This window comes from Podarcis tiliguerta (genome assembly GCF_965153285.1).
Source record: "Podarcis tiliguerta genome assembly, chromosome: 12".
Classification (NCBI taxonomy): Eukaryota; Metazoa; Chordata; class Lepidosauria; order Squamata; family Lacertidae; genus Podarcis; species Podarcis tiliguerta.
Window position 1 is genome coordinate 7,704,898 of NC_139545.1, and position 20,854 is coordinate 7,725,751.

Consider the following 20,854-nt stretch of genomic DNA (forward strand, 5'->3'; position numbering starts at 1 on the left):
GGGTCCCCAGATGTTGTTGGACTACAACTCCCATCATCCCTGAGCTCTGGCCTTGGTAGCTACGGGTGATGGGAGTTGTAGTTCAACAACATCTGGGGACCCACAGGTTGAGAAAGGCTGCTCTAGGTGATCTTGAACCAGTTAGCCCGACCTGGGTTCTTGCTAGAACAAAATGGGGAGGAGAACCATGACCACCATCTTGAGGTTCTTGGTGGAAAGGAGGACATGGGCCAATTTCTTGAGGAGAAGCTGCAGGCAGAAGGGCTACGCTTATCCCTTTTCTCACTCATTGCTTCTACCCAGCTGGAGCATTCTCCTTCTTCCACGTCAGCCTTCCCAGAGATGTGGCAATAAACATCTGGTACCCCGGCTCTAGGTGGGAGGCAGGCTTATGAGGAAATCACTGGAAATTGGCATTCCTCTGCTATTTCCAGATGTTTGATGGTGACCTGGGATACTCAGCCTCTCAGATGTTTAGCGCCAGCCTATTGCAATTGCATCTGCCAATGCAGTTATATCCCATAATTCTATGAGGTTATGTTACAGCTCAAAAATATTGGGCAAAGGTGTAAGTGGACAAGACGTAACAACTGGGAAAGAAAGAAAGACATGGAACTATGAAATGTTGTGGTGCTCTCTCTTATACCAGATTTTTAAAAAGAAAAACCAATAGCCAATCCTATCAAATAGTAAGGACCATGCATTAAACATCATTCTATTTATTCCTGCCCATTATTCGTCAACATGCAGATATTTTCAGATAAACTATGCGAACCATAGGACTTCATAGGAAATTTAAGAGATGTGATTTGAAGAAATGTGACTGGGGAAGAGAGATTTTAAATAATAAGTGCACACATAATACCTTTTGCCCATCTTCAGCTTTTGGCAAGCAACTACCATCTGTGAAAACCAACACAACTTGCCCGCCACCATCAGAAACAGGGAAATGATTGTGGCACTCTTTCTCGCCATCAAGCAATCGTTCCCATATGTACTTTACGGGAGGATAATAAACAGGATTCACACTATTGGAACACAGTCAATTAAGAAAAATGCCGATTGCCTTCTGCAGATATTCCCATGGTGCCAAACTGTACGTGAAAGAGATCGCAAGGAGGAGGAGGAGGAGGAAGGGAAGGTGTGATAATTAAAAGCATTGCCACTCAATAAGTCAGGGGAGCTAATATGTCAGCTCAGCAGGCTGGGGAGGTAAACGTACCCAGCTGCTGGAAAGACTCGAGTGCGGTTTGGTCCCTGGCACCACTTGTTGGGACAAGATGAATCGCAAAAGGCTGCGGAAGTGAGTATCCAGGCTACCGTCTGCCAGATGGAGGTGGTTACTTTCTCTGATTGATTGCCTCTTGGGCTGAAAAGGGGGCTTTTCAGCCAACGGATGTTCTTGCATTAGCAGAGCCAGTTTGGGGATCAGCCGTTCCTTCTTTGGTCAGGGCCCCCTTGGAAAAAGCTGCCTGGGGTGGAGGGGGGAAGAGGCAGGGGGACAAGCCCAAAGAAGAAGAGTTTGGATTTGATATCCCGCTTTATCACTACCCGAAGGAGTCTCAAAGCGGCTAACATTCTCCTTTCCCTTCCTCCCCACAACAAACACTCTGTGAGGTGAGTGGGGCTGAGAGACTTCAAAGAAGAGTGATTGGCCCAAGGTCACCCAGCAGCTGCATGTGGAGGAGTGGAGACGCGAACCCGGTTCACCAGATTACGAGTCTACTGCTCTTAACCACTACACCACACTGGCATTGGTGTTGATGGACACCAACACACACAAATGCCATACCTGTTACAATTAAGGGTTGCTGCTGCTGAATTTTCAGCCACATGCTATCTTAGTCACCTTCACGCAGTGGCGTAGCGTGGGTTGTCAGCACCCGGGGCAAGGCAAGTAATTTGCGCCCCCTAACCCGGGGCAAGGCAAGTAATTTGCGCCCCCCCTCGCTGCACTGTCCCTCCCCCAGATATTCCCTCACTCTCTCTCCGCACCGCACTGCACGCCTGGCACCCCCCCCTCCACAGTGGGCGGCGACCCGGCGGCTCGGATCGGATTCGCACAGCCAGCACTGCAGTGAGAGAGAGTGAGTGAGCCAGGTAGGGGCAGAGAGCTGCGAGTGCGAGCGCGCCCCCCCCAGATGTTGTGCCCGGTGCGGGCGGCCCCCCTGCACCCCCCACGCTACGCCACTGCCTTCACGTCCTCCCCAAAAGCCAGCTGAAAAGGGGAAAGCACTGGTGTGCAAGAACAACTCTGTTCCCAGGTGCTGAACCGCGCATCTGCACACCAGGTAAGTTTAGGTGAAAATAAAAGACAAGGCCCCTACTATGACCAGGCTGCCCTGATCTTCCCTATGTTCTGTGCCTTTCCGTTCCTTTGCACTGCCCTACAGCCAGGATCCTCAAATGGATGTATAAATTGCTGGTAAAATGCGTACATCCTCCTGCTGGGAGCTAAGTGCCCGTCAGACATTTGCTGGGCCCTTCCTAATACAGGACACTGAGCAAAGCTTCATTACAGAACAATGGCGTTTGCTGCCAGAGCTTACAGATTTGAATAAACAACAAATAAGCAACATCTGCTCCAGCATATGTGTATGGTGGGAAAAAAGTCACAAAATAAAAGAATTTGTAAATGCCAAAAGCAACACTAAACTGCCAGTGCTACTGTAGAGTGAATTTTTAATTGCACATGCATACAAGGCAGGCTGTGGGTATTAGTCTCACATATGTCTGGTTGCTGCCAACCTGGGAGTATAGATGAATTTAATTAAATAAGGATTATCCCTTCTCCCCAGTACAATTACTTATTTATAACAATGATAAAATTGCCTAATAAAAATTGTAATATTTTGTGTAGAACACACACACACACACACACACACACAAATTGCTCGAAAACACTCCGGTATTCCTTGGAAGTTATCTAGAGATGCTTGGGGTTTGAGTGTCTTTTAGAATTAAGTCTCTGCAATCGGCTCAAGGGGGGGGAAAGACGAAAGGAGCATCAAGATTCCTGGCAAAGGGAACAGCTAAAAGAAACAGCTCACAGCAGCCAAGAAATGATATTTCACCGCATGAGGGGATGGGTGGGTGGGTGGGTTGGTTGTGCAAAATTTTGAACAATTGGATGAGGACAGAGGCCTGGTCCTACAGCTAAGGAACGCAGGTACATTGGAAAGTATTTTCATCATGTCTACGTAAACAAAATACTCAGTCTGTACCTCGGGTTACATACGCTTCAGGTTACAGACTCCGCTAACCCACAAATATTACCTCGGGTTAAGAACTTTGCTTCAGGATGAGAAGAGAAATCATGCCCCGGCGGCGCGGCGGCAGCAGGAGGCCCCATTAGCCAAAGTGGTGCTTCAGGTTAAGAACAGTTTCAGGTTAAGAATGGACCTCCAGAACGAATTAAGTACTTAACCTGAGGTACCACTGTATCTTCCTCTTTCATGCTCAGTTAGATCTACCATAAAGCATAGTCTGTGCCCCTAACCAACTCTTATAAATATGGTCAGATTTAAAGTACATGAATTAGAGAAGGGGGGGGGGGTACTTGACTGTTTGGGATAATTAACTCATCCCATACCTGAAGTCTCGGGACAAAAAAAAAAATCTCATTTCAAAGCTCTGTTTTGAAATGAGACTTTTTTTAAATGATGGAAACAAAATAAAAAAATTCCTTCCAGTAGCACCTTAGAGTTTGTTATTGTGGGATGTGGGTGGAGCTGTGGGTTAAACCACAGAGCCTAGGGCTTGCCGATCAGAAGGTCGGTGGTTCAAATCCCAGCGACGGGGTGAGCTCCCGTTGCTCGGTCCCTGCTCCTGCCAACCTGGCAGTTCGAAAGCACATCAAGGTGCAAGTAGATAAATAGGTACCGCTCCGACGGGAAGGTAAATGGCGTTTCCATGTGCTGCTCTTGTTTGCCAGAAGCGGCTTAGTCATGCTGGCCACATGACTCAGAAAAACTGTGGAAGCAGACAAACGCTGGCTCTCTTGGCCTTTAAAGTGAGATGAGCACCGCAACCCCAGAGTCAGTCACGACTGGACCTAATGGTCAGGGATCCCTTTACCTTTACCTAAGTTTGTTATTGGTATGAGCATTTGTGTGCATGCACACTTCTTCAAGTACATTTTTTTAAAAAGGTAAGGAACAGAATAGAGTATGAATTACATTTCAATGTTATGTTTTCCTTATAGGTATACCCAAGTACTTTTTTTTCTAAAAAAAATATATATGTTTGGGGTACTCTCATTTTCCTACTCATATTGAAAAACTGCCCCTCAATGAGGTCAAACTAAGATTCATAAAATGTTTAGGGGTATGCATGCCCCCCAGAAAAAAGCACTGGGTATACCTTGTCATCTCATTCATAGTTTATTATTTATATTTATTGACATAAATATATATGGCATTTTCGTTAAAATATAGCAAGATGGTATACATTGCAATGAGATAAATAAAAACATCAGTAATAAAAAAAATCCTGAAGCCTTAAAATAATAATAATTATGTAGTGTAAAACAGCAATAAATACTGGTTCGTACCGGAAAAAAAAGATACTGCAAAGCCACATCTGAATAAGTTTTTACGTAAAGGTAAAGGGACCCCTGACAGTTAGGTTCAGTTGCAGACGACTCTGGGGTTGCAGCGCTCATCTCGCTTTATTGGCCGAGGGAGCTAGCGTACAGCTTCCGGGTCATGTGGCCAGCATGACTAAGCCGCTTCTGGCAAACCAGAGCAGCACACAGAAACGCCATTTACCTTCCCGCCGGAGCGGTACCTATTTATCTACTTGCACTTTGACGTGTTTTCGAACTGCTAGGTAGGCAGGAGCAGGGACCAAGCAACAGGAGCTCACCCGTCACGGGGATTTGAACTGCCGACCTTCTGATCGGCAAGCCCCGGGCTCTGTGATTTAGACCACAGCACCACCCATGTCCCACTCCATACATTATTACCTGGTGGTATTTTATGATGCCAACTGAAGGCTGGTCTAGGCTTTTGCATTTGACACCTCCACAAGGTACCTAATGTAGGTCCCTGTTCCACCACAATTCACACATAGATTTTCGTGAGACTTTGGATGCAGTTGAAACCTTGCAGAGCACACAACTAAGAGCAGATCTAAATGGTTGACCAATATGATGATGACATTGCTTATATAGAACAAAAAGCAATGCAGAGCTAGTAGCAGAGCGGACTGGCTCATGGTGCAAACAGCAAGCCACATATCTCTGGTGTAACTCAACCATGAAATCTCAGGCTCTACTTCCTAAAAAAAGGTACCCCTGCCCGTACGGGCCAGTCTTGCCAGACTCTAGGGTTGTGCGCCCATCTCACTCAAAGAGGCCGGGGGCCAGCGCTGTCCGAAGACACTTCCGGGTCACGTGGCCAGTGTGACATCACTGCTCTGGCGAGCCAGAGCTGCACACGGAAACGCCGTTTACCTTCCCGCTCGTAAGCGGTCCCTATTTATCTACTTGCCCCCAGGGGTGCTTTCGAACTGCTAGGTTGGCAGGCGCTGGGACCGAACAGTGGGAGCGCACCCCGCCGTGGGGATTCGAACCACCGACCTTTTGATCGGCAAGCCCTAGGCACTGAGGCTTTAACCCACAGCGCCACCCGCGTCCCATGCTCTACTTCCTACCTTCCAGCAAATACGAATTACTCAGAAAACGCATCTTAGGAATGCCAACAATCAAAGCCTACTGAAAAGAAGATACTTCCTGCAATCTCTTTTGTTTACTTCCATCCCACTCTCCCACCCATTTACAACTTGTCTCTTACAAGAATCCCATCCGCCCATCCATATGAAACTCTCTTTCAAAACAGGGAGGGTTTATATGTTAAATAAAGACATCAGGTTGTGAGGGAATGTTTTTGGTTGACCAGTCCAACCAACTCAGTCCATATCTCTGGCATTTCCATTTCCAAGGCATACGGCAAATTTGCAAAATGTTATAGAGCAATTACGGTTGCTAATACCCACCTGAAGTGCTTTCAAGAGGATTTGCCCAGGAAGATTCATCCTCAAAGCTCTGGATCTGCGACAGGAGAGGGGAAAAACACTCCTTAAAGCAGCTCGTTTTTGTTTACTATTAAAAGTATATTTCTTCACTTTGACATTAGGATTTCAGACTAAAACAACACTGAACAAAGCAACATGGAATGTTCTTCTGTTGTTGATGTGTCTTTGAAAATAAAACTTGGGTTTGGGGCTGTAAGTTAGAGTTTATAACACAGATCTGTTCCACGTGATACCATTGCCAGGTCAAAGCACATTTTTGCCTAGTGGAAATCTCTCTCAAATAGAAAAATCAAGTGTTGAGTGCCTATGGTAGGCTGGTGTCCACTGAGATGGGCAAGGTGGGAGACCTGTGGTAGTTGGATGCCAGAGCCAAGGATATGTGGAGCCAACTAATTCTAGATTTGTCCCCGTCCTCTTCTCTGTTGAGTTCTACATTTATAACTCTGGGAGTAAGGAGAAGGAAACTGACAGCCAGGGCCAGTCTCTGGACTAGTTGTAAGTAAGAATGCAGGTTGTTATGTACTGAGTTGAATAGGATCCAAAATGCAGCAGTCTGATTGGTCCTAGAACAATAGGATTCAGAATGCAGTACTCTGATTGGTCTGCAGGAGCCACCCAATCCAACTCCAGGTGGAAGTGAATCCGCAACCTGATTGGCCTACAGGGGAATCCCAGAATTAGCCAATCACATGGGGCCCATTGTGTAAATACTGTATATAAAGCAGACATTTTGGGGAAACTTCCATTCCTCACTACTATGAGTTGAATAAAGAGCATGAAATCCACACTCGACTCCGAATATATTTCACAGGTGGTGACTGGCTGAGGTGGATGGGGCGGGGCCTTATTCACCCAAATGGATTGGCCTCCATGGGTAAGTGCTGCCAGAATGCAAAACACTGAGAAACAAGAAGGAGGGATGAGCACAAGTGCATTAAAAAATCCCTAAGGGCAACCCCCTCCTTCCCCAAAACAGCCCAATGAGGGCTGAGAAAAAATAATCATGGTTCATATTGTGTATATGAATGGTCAGGTGTTTATGGCTTTCATTCTGCCCCAGGACATTACCCAGAGTGGAGACTATGAACAATGTACTGCAGAGAAGGCAATTGCTACAGTTGAGTGGCCCCTCTTATTTTCTGATGAAACATCTCCGTATCAAATTATGCCCTGGTCATCTCTGTCACCTTCATGTCCCACAAGCAAGTGACAGGGAGGCAGACGACTTAGTTTGATGCAGAGAGGTCCTTTCTCAGTCTGCTGCATCCAAGTCTTTATGGACACTTGTATTCCATATCTTGTAGCTCTGCAGGAGCTGGTTACAGAGAGGAGGAGGGAAATCAGCATGGCCCCAGAGAACCAAGGGCTTGTATAACAACTGGCAGCACTTTTTTTGGTTCAGTCTCAAGGTAAAGGTTAAGGGAACCCTGACCATTAGGTCCAGTTGCGGATGACTCTGGGGTTGCCGCGCTCATCTCGCTTTATTGGCCAAGGGAGCCAGTGTACAGCTTCCGGGTCATGCAGCCAGCATGACTAAGCCGCTTCTGGTGAACCAGAGCAGCACACAGAAATGCCATTTACCTTCCTGCCGGAGCGGTACCTATTTATCTACTTGCACTTTGACGTGCTTTCGAACTGCTAGGTTGGCAGGAGCAGGGACTGAGCAATGGGAGCTCACCCCGCCGCAGGGATTCGAACCGCCAATCTTCTGATGAAGAATCTTAAATATTTCTGCAAGGACCTTTAGAACTGAGCACAATAAAGTGAATGAAGTATTGGGATGGTATATTGAGGGGTTTTTTGGGGAAGGTGTCTTCTTCCCCAAAGGGCAGCTGTGTACCAGCTCCATCTGGTACGTAGGCTGAGACCCTATCTGCCCGCGGACTGCCTCGCCAGAGTGGTGCATGCTCTGGTTATCTCCCGCTTGGACTACTGCAATGCGCTCTACGTGGGGCTACCTTTGAAGGTGACCCGGAAACTACAACTAATCCAGAATGCAGCAGCCAGACTGGTGACTGGGAGCAGCCGCCAAGACCATATAACACCGGTCTTGAAAGACCTACATTGGCTCCCAGTACGTTTCCGAGCACAATTCAAAGTGTTGGTGCTGACCTTTAAAGCCCTAAACGGCCTCGGTCCAGTATATCTGAAGGAGCGTCTCCACCCCCATCGCCCTACCCGGACACTGAGGTCCAGCACCGAGAGCCTTCTGGCAGTTCCCTCACTGCGAGAAGCCAAGTTACAGGGAACCAGGCAGAGGGCCTTCTTGGTAGTGGCGCCCTCCCTGTGGAACGCCCTCCCACCAGATGTCAAAGAGAACAACAACTACCAGACTTTTAGAAGACATCTGAAGGCAGCCCTGATGTATCACAGTATTTTAATATTCTTTTGGAAGCCGCCCAGAGTGGCTGGGGAAACCCAGCCAGATGGGCGGGGTATAAATAATAAATTATTATTATTATTATTATTATTATTATTATTATTATTATTATCAAACTGCTTGAAAATATTGCCCTCTTCACACTTTATATCATAAACACATCTCTCATAAACACCCGAACCCATAACGACCCAAAATTAGCTTGCATAGCTAATGATAGGAAATAATCATTCAGTGATCATGTCATACTATAATGCTCACAGGCTAGCATCTAAAAACAAGGATGTTGCTAGTATCACATCAATCCCCAAATGGCATACTATTTCTAAACTTCTGCTTGGTGAACAAGCTGGCAAGACTTGTAACCAACTTCCAAGCTTCCAGTCACCACTCTCCACTACAGAATGGAGAAATATGGTTTTCTTTCTTCCTGACTTGCCCTTCTCCAAACAATGTGATGAACCAAAACTTACCTATTATTTGAAATCTACACACTTCAACAAACAAAAAAAATTGTGTACAAAAATTGGTATATTGGAGGGGTGAGGAATGTGCCTAAGTGTGCATATATTGGTGAAAACAGCATAAGCATTCATCATATAAGGAGAAATTACTTACAAAAAGGAGGATTGTTTCAGGACTTCCTGACAAAATCACAAATTGATACAGAAATGTGATGAACTGAAGACTGGTAATACGTTTCCGAGCACAATTCAAAGTGTTGGTGCTGACCTTTAAAACCCTAAATGGCCTCGGTCCAGTATACCTGAAGGAGCGTCTCCACCCCCATTGTTCAGCCCGGACACTGAGGTCCAGCGCCGAGGGCCTTCTGGCGGTTCCCTCACTGCGAGAAGCCAAGTTACAGGGAACCAGGCAGAGGGCCTTCTCAGTAGGTGCACCCGCCCTGTGGAATGCCCTCCCACTAGATGTCAAAGAGAAAAACAACCACCAGACTTTTAGAAGACATCTGAAGGCAGCCCTGTTTAGGGAAGCTTTTAATGTTTAATGTATTACAGTATTTTAATATTTTTTTGGATTCTGCCCAGAGTGTCTGGGGAAGCCCAGCCAGATGGGCGGGGTATAAATAATAAATTATTATTATTATTATTATTATTGTTGTTGTTGTTGTTGTAAAATGAAATTGACACTGGATGGGCTGGGTCTAGAGTTATGTTTCATGGCCTATGGATTTCTAATTCATTGGATGGGTTTTATTCTTTTATATAAAGGTAAAGGTAAAGGGACCCCTGACCATTAGGTCCAGTCGTGGACGACTCTGGGGTTGCGGCGCTCATCTCGCTTTATTGGCCGAGGGAGCTGGGGTACAGCTTCCAGGTCATGTGGCCAGCATGACTAAGCCGCTTCTGGTGAACCAGAGCAGTGCACGGAAACGCTGTTTACCTTCCTGCCAGATCGGTACCTATTTATCTACTTGCACTTTGACGTGCTTTCGAACTGCTAGGTTGGCAGGAGCAGGGACTGAGCAATCCCATCGCGGGGATTCGAACCACCGACCTTCTGATCGGCAAGTCCTAGACTCATATATTTTGTAACAATGATCTATGGTTTACTTTATTACTTCTACTGCTATAAGCCACTTTGGGCAAGCATTGACTGGAAAGTGGCATAGAACTATTTTAAAATAAGACGTATACTAAAACCAACTTTCCTCTGTGCCTCCATCACCTATCTATGCGCAACACACAGCAATCTGTTTTACCTCCTCCATTTCAAAGGAATCTGAAGGCTTGCAGTTGAAGCTAGACACTCTCCTGAGCGCATGGGTCAAAAGGATATTGGGTTCTTTGCGTGGTCTGTCTTTAATGAGCATCTCAGAGGTGGAAGGAAGATGAGGCAGTTTCACTGGAAGGTGAGGCAACACCCAAGGTTTACTTGCTATGGATTGTGGAGTCTTTGCCTCCTTCTCACTTGGAAATGGTTCTTCTTTCAGAGGGACCAAGGCAGGGTTTTCAGACAAGCCAGTCCGCATTGCCATGTGCAGGTCCACATCAACAGAAGAATTGTCTTCTTTGGCCTGGCATGTGCCAGCATTTCGGTACACTTGAGGGCTATGCATTGTTGTCTGCCTGGACACTTTTCTCAGGAGCTGACCTATTCTCCTCCTCTTTGCCTGTGTGACCACAAGATTCCGCTTTGGAGAGCCCACTGCACAATTCTCCTCTCCGGTTCTCTCTTCCGACTTATGATGCAGGGTGTTGATGTCATTCAGCAAAGAAGAAAAGGCGCTAGTCACATGATCCAGGACTTCCAATTGCCGAAAACGTCCTGACGTTTGAGACAGATGAAAACAAAACTTATGCATTTGTTTGTTTAGTTGCAGACCAAACCTAGAAAGCTTCCAGGCTTCATACAACAAGCTGAAGACAGACAACGCTAAATCTCTAAACTCAGATCGTATTGTTAACACTGCAATGTGGTTGCTGCCACAGAGCTTTGTGGCCTTCACACATGTTTTACATAGTTATATGTCTATTATATGTAGGATAAACGTTTGGCAGCTCTATTTTATGAATCAGAACTGAAATTCCTTTGAAATTTGCCCTTCTTTGAATTTTGTGGTGCAGTTCTCAACCCCAAAAATGTGTACAAAAATGTGTTTAGGGAAAATGGGTCCCAAAATGCATACGAAATAAATAAATTAATGATGATGTGTTATATATTAATGAATACATTCGATTGGGATAAATGGCTTATGAAATTGCACGTATTAGGAAAACTGAATAAAATGCATATGATTTTTGTGTGCAGACCTCTTAAAAATGTAGACTGATGTAGAAATGAAGTGAACTAAACTTAAAAATGGAAAAATGAAGAACTGTACGAAACTGCAAGAAACCAGAATTGGCAGATTCATTCATTCCTAATCATGTGTAACCTTAGAACACATGCATCAGCAACCCTGACAGAGGGGAACATGCTGTTGTTAAAAGGACTCCCATGGTCCAACCATTTATGGATTGCAACGAGGGAAATGCCCTCAGGAGAGAACCTGTGCCATGATAAAGATATCTTGGAAGGAACTATTAATTGAGTCTAATCTGGGTATTTGCAGAGGTGAATCAGAGACTTGGACTTTTCATTAACCATGCTTCACTCAGCGATAAAACCCTGAAGCACACACTTCAGGTTTTCTTTAACACTTATCACATTTATATTAAACCTCTGTGTCAATTTTAGGGTATTTAGAATAAAAGAAAAGGGGCTCTTTGATCTTTGAAAATCAGAAATGGGCTAAGTCATATTATTATCACCTAGGGAGGATTTTTTTTACCTGCCCCAAAGATGGAAGGATCTGATGATTTCAGTTCTTTCAGTTTCTCATTTCCCCCCATATTAAATTCAGTCGTCCACATTTCTGCAGCAATTTGTGGTTTTACACGCACACATAATCCTCATGAAAATTCATCAACATTTTAGTGAACATTTCTCTGAATAAGCACATGTTTGTATGCAGCTTTGACTACTGTATACACTTTTCAATCAACTTTCCCTGATATAATGCATTTTTGTATATTAATTTTAATGTATGCCTTTCCCTAACAGATGATTTATTTATTTTTTGGTAAACGTTGCTTGGTTGGAGAACTGTATCTCAAAATTTGAGCAAGTGTGAATTTTGAAGAATGGGTGTGCTTTGGTTCTCATTTATTTCCAAATGTATGAATTTGCCTTTAAATGTGAACTGAATCAAACTTCTCCCCATCCCTACCTGCCACACACATTCTACAAACTAAAAGCTAACAAAGCACCTCATATTAAAGAGCCTTTTTAGAAGCTACCAAAGAGTCAGTCTTCTGAGAGCTGCTCCTATGTAGAAAGGGATAACATGTAAATGGCCCAACCACTTCAGCTTTTGGTCAAGGTCCACACGATCAGTCCTTGTCTGAGTGGTTGTGCCATTTAAACAGCAGCTACTATACAATTTTGCTAGTAAAAGAAAAGCACATTTTCCACATGGCTAAAGTAACATTTGTTGACCTGTTGTGTTTGTTAATCTATTGTAATTGACCTCTTAAGGAGGATAAGCAGTGAATTCTCCATCTTCTATTCTTCTTAATTCCAACATTAGATTGTATTCTTACATTTCAACTTGGCCCTAAGCTAAATAGCCCGACAAACTGAAATTCATATTAGCGCAAGCCATACTGACAACTTCTTCTTCTCTTACAGAAACTAGATTTCGAACATTCTAACAGCTTCTTTCTCTGATTGAACATTTTTTGACATCATTCTAGCTCAGCCAATGAGGGTCTGAAGCCTCACAGGAACTACTACAAATTCAGTATACTATACAATATAGATATAGTGGGTCAGATTCTCCTTTCATTATCGAAGCAGAGTATTATTTTCAGCTATAGTCTGATTGAATGGGCTTACATAGAAAGCAATTCTGAATCAGAGGCGGCCATAATGAAGACCCTTTCAGACAGTCAAAGCTGGCTGCTATCCAAAAATACCTTGCCATATTTATTAAGTGCAGATACCTCAGTTGATTTCAATGAATAGACCACTGGACTAACCTCTCAAAGTGTTGGATGGTTATGATAAGATTTATTCTCCTGATCTTTCCCCCCTCAGCAAAACCTTCTACTCATGAGAATGAGCTCATCTCTCCAAAACCTTTCCTCGTTCCCCAAAAGAAAATCTATTATTTTCATTTACTTACCACATAAATTGGGGCTTTCTATATCCATTCGTTTTCTTTGAGCTTCAATGAAGACCCGGATGTTGATTCCTTTAGCTATGGATGCACAACTGATGAACCGGGAAGGGATTTTAGTGCAGATGTCAGGCTCATCTGTACCAAACCCCAAATCCAGCAGAATCTCAACTGGATCTTTTTCCGAGAAATCTAACCATTCAGTGACACTATAGAGAAAACAACCACATAAATTATGCTGCTGGCTTGATATGTTATTTCATTTAACTAAGCTAAAATATATCCAGACCTACTCTGAGCACGATTTAACTGGATATCATTCTTCCTTCTTCCTCTTCCTATCTCATGTCTGTATTGTGGAGCTAGATGAGCAGTGATCAATGTGGTATTCTTCAGATGTTGCTGTACTACATCTACCATCATCTCTGACCACTGGCCATGCTGGTTTGGCCTGATGGGAGTTGGAGCCCAACAAAATCTGGAAGTGATGATATTGGCTATCTCTGAACTAGGTAAAGGTAAAGGCACCCCTGCCCATTAGGTCCAGTCACAGATGACTCTGGGGTTGCACGCTCATCTTGCTCTACAGGCCGAGGGAGCCGGCGTTTGTCTGCAGACAGTTTTTCCAGGTCATGTGACCAGCATGACCAAGACGCTTCTGTAAAAACCAGAGCAGTGCATGGAAACGCCATTTACCTTCCCGACGGAGCGGTACCTATTTATCTACTTGCACTTTGATGTACTTTCGAACTGCTAGGTTGGCAGGAGCTGGGACCGAACAACGGGAGCTCACCCAGTTGCAGGGATTCGAACCGCCAACCTTCTGATTGGCAAGCCCTAGGCTCTGTGGTTTAGACCACAGCACCACCCGTGTCCCATTATCTCTGAGCTAGACAAGTACAAAATGGCCTATGAGAAGCTACCACCCAACAAATCTAAATTGACATAGTAAACTTTAAATTTGTTCCCAGATAAATAAACTACACTTTACAAAAGTAATTTGTTTACATTTATTTATTTATTTATTTATTTATTTGGGCTTATAGCTCACCTCAACCCAATGACTCAACCCAGGTAACAATGCACATGTCCATTTCAATAATCATTACTCATGTCAAGAGTTTCAGGTAATAATTTTGCTTGTCACCCATCCAACGCTCACTTAAGTACAACTCTCTTTCATGTCATGAAGATTCCTAGGAATGTTTTGGAGTTTCATTATGTATTAAGTTTTCATCCCTGAAATTAATCAAACTAGAAACACAGTCAATCAATGGGTGTAATGTAGACAATGGTCAGTGCGCAGCTCCTTCAGTTTAATACTGGTCACTCAAAGACACTGGAACTACAACTCCAGGACAACTTTGCCTCATGGCCAGTGCATGAGCCAAACCCTCCTCAGAATTCGGCTTCTAACCACACAGAGAAAACTAACACATGGGCCGACATGCAGAGGGCCAGGAGGCCAGCTGGCAAACCCCAGCTGTGCCGTCTCCTTCCATCGGCTCATGCTCCAACGTAAATCAGTGACCTGGGCTTCAAAGCCAGGGCACTCTATCAGCGAGAGAACTGCGCACACAGAATAGGCGTGAGGCTTGTGGAAGCATACTACAACTACAGATTTATTAATCATAAATCAGGACAAAGAAACATGTCTCTCTCTCATGTCATCTCAGAGAGAATGGGCAGAGCAAAAGCTATACACAACAGAAGTTCCTAGCATACTGTGCTGGAATGTAAACAGACATGTGATACACATCTGTTCCTTAAGGTGGAATGGAAATCTCAACATAGGGGGGCCACCAAGTGGTGCATTGGAAGATGGCCGACAATAACATCTCTCTGACCCATACGAGGTAATTAAGAGGCTGCTATGGGAAGTATGCAGTCTTCCTACCCCCCCCCCCAAGGAGATGGGGGGGCTGCCTTGCCAGCGGTGTCCACAATGCACCCCCAGATCCGAGGTCTGGGGGTGCCGGTCACTTGGCACGAGCCCTCGATGCGGTCAGCTCTTCCTGATGCTGATTCCAATCAGCGCATGCTGGTTAGCTTCAGCTCGGAATTATAATTGGAAACATACGATTGGAATGAAGCTGAGGCACTTACATCAAGTAACGCTCAAGAGATAAGACTGCTAATTAATGGATCTCTGTGACCGGGAGTGATGGCCCTCGGCCTGAAAGCAAGATGAGCGCCGCAACACCAGAGTCAGCTTTGACTGGACTTAACCGTCCAGGGGTCCTTTACCATTAACTTCTTTTACCTATTTAAGGTGAGCATTACAAGTTTCAAAAATTTGTTCCTGGAGAGAACCAGAGAACATTCTGAACATTGCGAATCATAACTAAACCAGGGTCTGAAGCTCAGAGGAATTTGGGGGCAACTGAGCCATGAGAATCTGGCATGTGCTGTGAAGCCACTGAAAAGGAAAATGCTCAGCCACACATCCTCACTAGCTTTGACTGCTGTCAGTTACCATGGCAGAGCACACTGATGCTGGAAGATGAAACAATTGAATTGCACACATGCACACACACCTGGAATGGGCCATGGGGATGGCTTCTGCATCATCTACCAAATGTGCATATCTATTTAGGTCCAACCACTTTCCGTTTTTGGGTGGGTCTGGGTGGCGCTGTGGGTTAAACCACAGAGCCTAGGACTTGCCGATCAGAAGGTTGGTGGTTCGAATCCCCACGACGGGGTGAGCTCCCGTTGCTCGGTCCCTGCTCCTGCCAACCTAGCAGTTCAAAAGCATGTCAAAGTGCAAGTAGATAAATAGGTACCACTCCGGCAGGAAGGTAAACAGCGTTTCCGTGCGCTGCTCTGGTTCGCCAGAAGCAGCTTAGTCATGCTGACCACATGACCCGGAAGCTGTACGCTGGCTCCCTCGGCCAATAAAGTAAGATGAGCGCTGCAACCCCAGAGTTGGCCATGACTGGACCTAATGGTCAGGGTTCCCTTTACCTTTTATCTTGTTTTTACAACCAAGCGGCATGTAAATTATATGAAATTAACAAACAAACAAACATTTTCTTTGAGCACCAATGCGGGCTTTCTGGGAAATTCTGAGTTGGAAAGCAGGGCAATTTGCATCAGAATTTCTTTCAGTTCGCATCAGAACATTTTCTGCTGCCCTTGAGAGTGATGTAATTTAGCATGTTTATTTTACTCGGATTGAGTAAACAAAGCCAAACACATCAAAACTGCCAAGTATGCCCAATATTTATTTGCAATTGGCAGCCGTTCGTTGCTACTAATGAACTTGTGAAACAGAAAATTTTCCGCAGAAAAACAAAGCACCAGAAAAAACTTCCCGTCCCGCATAGCCGAATTTGAGGCGTGCGCCGTGCACCGTGAAAGCCGCAAACATTGAAATCTGGTTGATGCTGACCTTTTGGGGGCACTGGGAAGAGAATGGGATGAGCCAGCACTATTCCATCGTGAAAGGACCGGCATTTCTGAAAACTGATGCAGGGATCTATAGTAGTGGGAGAAAGCAACAATGAAATTTGTTTACACTCAAGGTCCTCTGGGATGTCATTATAATTTCTTTCTGGAGTAAACATTTGCATCTTTCTTTTAGTTCAAAATGTTACTTTGCCGGAGCTCTTCAGGAGAAGAGCATATATGATACTGTGGCAAACACATTTGTTCTCAGGAACAGTATGTTACAGGAGGTGTTAGAATGTAGGTGTTAGGTACCGGTAAATGCTAATTATAAAGGTGGCAGAGCTTCTTCGCTTTTGACAGATGGCGTAGCTTTGGAAGTCTTTGGGGAGCACACGTTCTCTAACCACCTACTTTCTAGAAAGATATAACTGCTTTTAATAAAGCTCTATCTCTGTAACATGCAATGAGCAATACCAGAAGGAACACCCTCATATCTTTATTTTGTCAAGATTTCTCGCTGCGACTTGTTAACTAGTTTGCTGTCGGCAATGGATTACGAAAGCGTGAGCTGCAATCTCCTCAACCCCCGCCTCAAATGCCCTCTATCCCAGAGGTCCGTTTTTCTAGATCACCTGGAAACATATATAAAACGTAATTCATAAAAAAGATAAAGGAATTAGTAAGAACTTGGCTACCTGCATTTTCCTGCTTTGTTTTGTTTTGTCTGTTTATAGAATCTTTTAAAGCAGCCCTTTACCATACAGCCATACAATTCAAAACAGGTAAAACGGTTTGCACCATTATAAAACAAAGAAAAAACCCAAGCAAAACTAGTACTGTATAGGTACAAAAAGGCACAGGTGGGACCCACAAAACTACCTTAACTGACAAAGGGAAAAGAGGTTTGTCTTCAGCATTTGGTAGAAGCTGAATAATGATGGGGCCAGGTGCACCGCTGTAAAGGAGTTCCACAATTTGGGGGCTGCCACAGAGAAGTCCCTGGAAGCAGTAGCAGGGTGGCACAGACCGTGTGTGTTGTTGACTTGGCTTCCCAATGGCACATGTCACTGTCAGTTACTGAGGGGAGGGGACAAGGTAGCTGAGTTTGTTTAAAATCTAAAACAGCTTATCTTAGTATTCTGTTTTTTGAATTTGTACTATGTAGGTTTTTTAAAACCTTTTTGTAAGGGCAATACTAGAGTTTTCACAGCCGGGTCCTCAACTCCTTATCACAACTGCTTGGCTTGCTTTAGATAGGGCTGTGTCTTAAACTTGCTATTGAGGTTTTCAAACTTTTTTTGTAAACTCAGGGGAGCGTTTCAGTCCTGTTTTCGAGTTTGTTTAAAATCATTTAAGGTTTATGATTTCTCTATTTCCTTCTGAGGAAACTGAATGGTTCAGTGAAACGAGGTTTGTAGCCTGCATCCCGTTAAGGCTTTGTTCAATTCTAAGTTGTTTGGATTTTTTCCTTAAACTTTGTGATTTTTGTTATTTAGTTTAATTCTATAAGATAATATTTCTAGCCGATTACTTCTCGTTTCAGGGATTTTCACGGTATTTCATTTGTTTTGTGTAGTTTTCGGTTTCCGTGACTGTCTTTTTTCTACTACAATTAGAGAAATGGCTGCCAGCTGTCTATGTGTACAGCCAGGTTCGTCTGACTGTTCCCTCATGTGACCGTTGCACAATGGGTTACTTACATGTAGGAACATCGGACTGTGCGCCTCAACCCTGTTTTTACTCACATCCCGTTGGAGAGATCTACGCATCAGAGTGCAGAACCCTCCTTGTTACTAGCTTGTGTTAGCATGAAAGATTGCTCCATATTTTAGCGTGAATATTTCGCATTTACACCCACATACAATTCTGGCTAATTATACACATCACATTTAGCGTAATACTAGGGAAATGTAGATGTCATCATTAAGCTAACAAATATTCTTCCTGCCACCCTACAGTTCAGACATCGAAAGCTTCCCTTCACAATTAATTGCACTGCCTTCACTGAATTTTGAAGTGTAGAAGTGAATAGCTCACAACATGCACCCAAACACCATACATGAACCTACCGCATGTAATTTTGCACGGTCATTTGGGCCATTCCTGAGGGAGGTGAAAGAGCTGCAAAGAAACAGAATTCATTGATATTTAATTTTTCCTTAAATCCAACAGGCAGGATTTTTAAAATCAAGATTTGAACTTCACTGCATGACCAGGTATGTTTTTTTTGCAAAGGAGATAAAGGGATGACAAAAGTTATTAATTCATAGAAACAAAAAAACCTCCAGATTGGATCTAGCCTAGTTGAAACAGTTATTTCGGTTCTACAAAACCAAATTCCAGACCACACGCCCTGAATCTTCTTGCACACTTGGATGACATGTGGAGCCTTGTAAATGTATTCCAGACCATGAAGCTTTACAGCTGGGATCCCTGAAGCTGAATAAGTTGATTTTCGGACAGAATTACAGAAGCTGAGTGTGACTACATCTGGCTGTTTAAGCACTTCGGGTGATACATTGGATTTGAAGTAATAACTCTATAAAACAGTTCAGTATATGAATATAGTGACAATGTTACTGTGAAAAAACACAACGTGACTAGCAACTTGAATTACTGAACACTTTTTCACTGACGTGAAGTTAATTGTATCTGCGGTTATCAATTTGCAGTTTAAAAGTGGTACAAGGAAGGATCCAAAACTCAAAAACAGCAGAAAAAGGAACATGGAATGTGAAAGAAATAGTTTGAAAACATTGTGAGCTCGGTTAGAAATGGGACAGAAAACTAGTTAGCAAGTCATTGACGTAATGCCCTTTCTTTGTTTACTCAGATTTGCCCCATGGTTTTGGCCTCTGCTCTTCCTACATGTAATTCTAAAGAGTCAGTGTTTGTCTGATTAAGCAAATGTTTGCTCTGAATCATGATTAAATGAATGGTGCAATGTTTCTCCAAGGATTTCTAATGACCTACTTTAGGCACCCTTCCTGTACCGCATTATTGTCAAATAAAGTCCAAGTGTTTCCTTACCTGCTGCTTTGCCTTGGCTTTCTTGAAGATCTTCGCTTTCAGATAAGCTGTCAAAAGAAAGGTGGGGAAACTGGTTGTTGCCGTTCAAGAGGGAGGATTAAATATCCAGAACTCTGATCCACTTATTTACAAAACAGATGTGGCAAGGATCCTTTCTAACAGAAGAGATTCTTTGTGACTGCTTAGGAAGTTTGCCAGTCTGATATAGTTTCTCTATATTATTCTACTTGATAGTTTAACATTTTATATATATATATATAATCCTAGTTCCTGGATGACCATTAATCCAGGACGTTTGCCTATTAAGACAAAATGCTAATACAGTGGTGCCTCGCAAGACGAAAAGAATCCGTTCCGCAAGTCTCTTCGTCTTGCGGTTTTTTTGTCTTGCGAAGCAAGCCCATTAGCGGATTAGCGCTATTAGCGCTATTAGCGGTTTAGCGGCTATTAGCGGCTATTAAAGGCTTAAGGGATTAGCGGATTAGCTGCTAAAAGGCTATTAGCGGCTATTAAAGGCTTAAGGGATTAGCGGATTAGCTGCTAAAAGGCTATTAGCGGCTTAGATCAGCTGATAAGCGGCTTAGATCAGCTGTTAAGCGGCTTAGGGGCTTGGGAAAAAAGGGGGGGGGAGGGAAAAAAAACCCAGGAATCGCAAGACATTTTCGTCTTGCGAAGCAAGCCCATAGCAAATTCGTTTTGCGAAGCACCTCCAAAACGGAAAACTCTTTCGTCTAGCGGGTTTTCTGTCTTGCGAGGCATTCGTCTTGCGGGGCACCACTGTAAAAGTTTCATAAAAAAATAAAGGCTGCTGGTTATTAGGAATACAGGTTATTTAGGAAATGTGTGTGCTCTTGGGAAACTACCTCCCTCCTTTCAGAAATCCCTAATTTATTATGAATAGCATATAAACCCTTTCAGCTCAGAAAGATTCAGGGCAGCCATAATTTCCACCAATGCCCTTCCCTTCCCTTCTTTAGCTGCTAAGGTGGCAGGAGATAAAACAGCATTCAAGGTCAACGTTGAAGGGTGCTTTTAACCTGCTTCCACATTCTAAGATGCTCCTGTTCCTATGAACTCTGGTAAGGGTAGTTTTTGAAAAGTTCTTTCTGATTCATTGACCAGGATGAATAAAACATGTTCCCCCCCCCCCCAGCGCAGTGCTGGCTGGCGTCCATGGGGACTGGAAACCAGATGGCACAGAGATTTGCACTAGGAGGAGCTTGAATCAATGAGAGGTGCTCCCTGCTGAATACAACAAGAGTCACGTGGAGACTAAGGGGGAGGAGATGAAAAGGTAGTACCACTCCTGGATTGGTTGTTAGAAAGCAGACAGG

General features: G+C 44.0%; 1 protein-coding gene across 3 annotated transcripts in view; it reads right to left on the bottom strand.

Annotated features, from left to right (window-relative positions):
- Positions 1 to 20,854, bottom strand: part of ITPRID1 (ITPR interacting domain containing 1) — a 74,444-nt gene that overhangs the window by 25,534 nt on the left and 28,056 nt on the right. For all 3 annotated transcript variants that reach the window (XM_083407012.1, XM_083407011.1, XM_083407013.1), the window contains exons 4-9: positions 19,521 to 19,567; positions 18,560 to 18,611; positions 16,492 to 16,578; positions 13,104 to 13,306; positions 10,137 to 10,702; positions 5,998 to 6,052 (exon numbers count right to left, since the gene is read on the bottom strand). In XM_083407012.1, the coding sequence (XP_083263138.1) occupies positions 5,998 to 6,052; positions 10,137 to 10,702; positions 13,104 to 13,306; positions 16,492 to 16,578; positions 18,560 to 18,611; positions 19,521 to 19,567 (1,010 nt within the window). The remainder of the gene's footprint in view (positions 1 to 5,997; positions 6,053 to 10,136; positions 10,703 to 13,103; positions 13,307 to 16,491; positions 16,579 to 18,559; positions 18,612 to 19,520; positions 19,568 to 20,854) is intronic.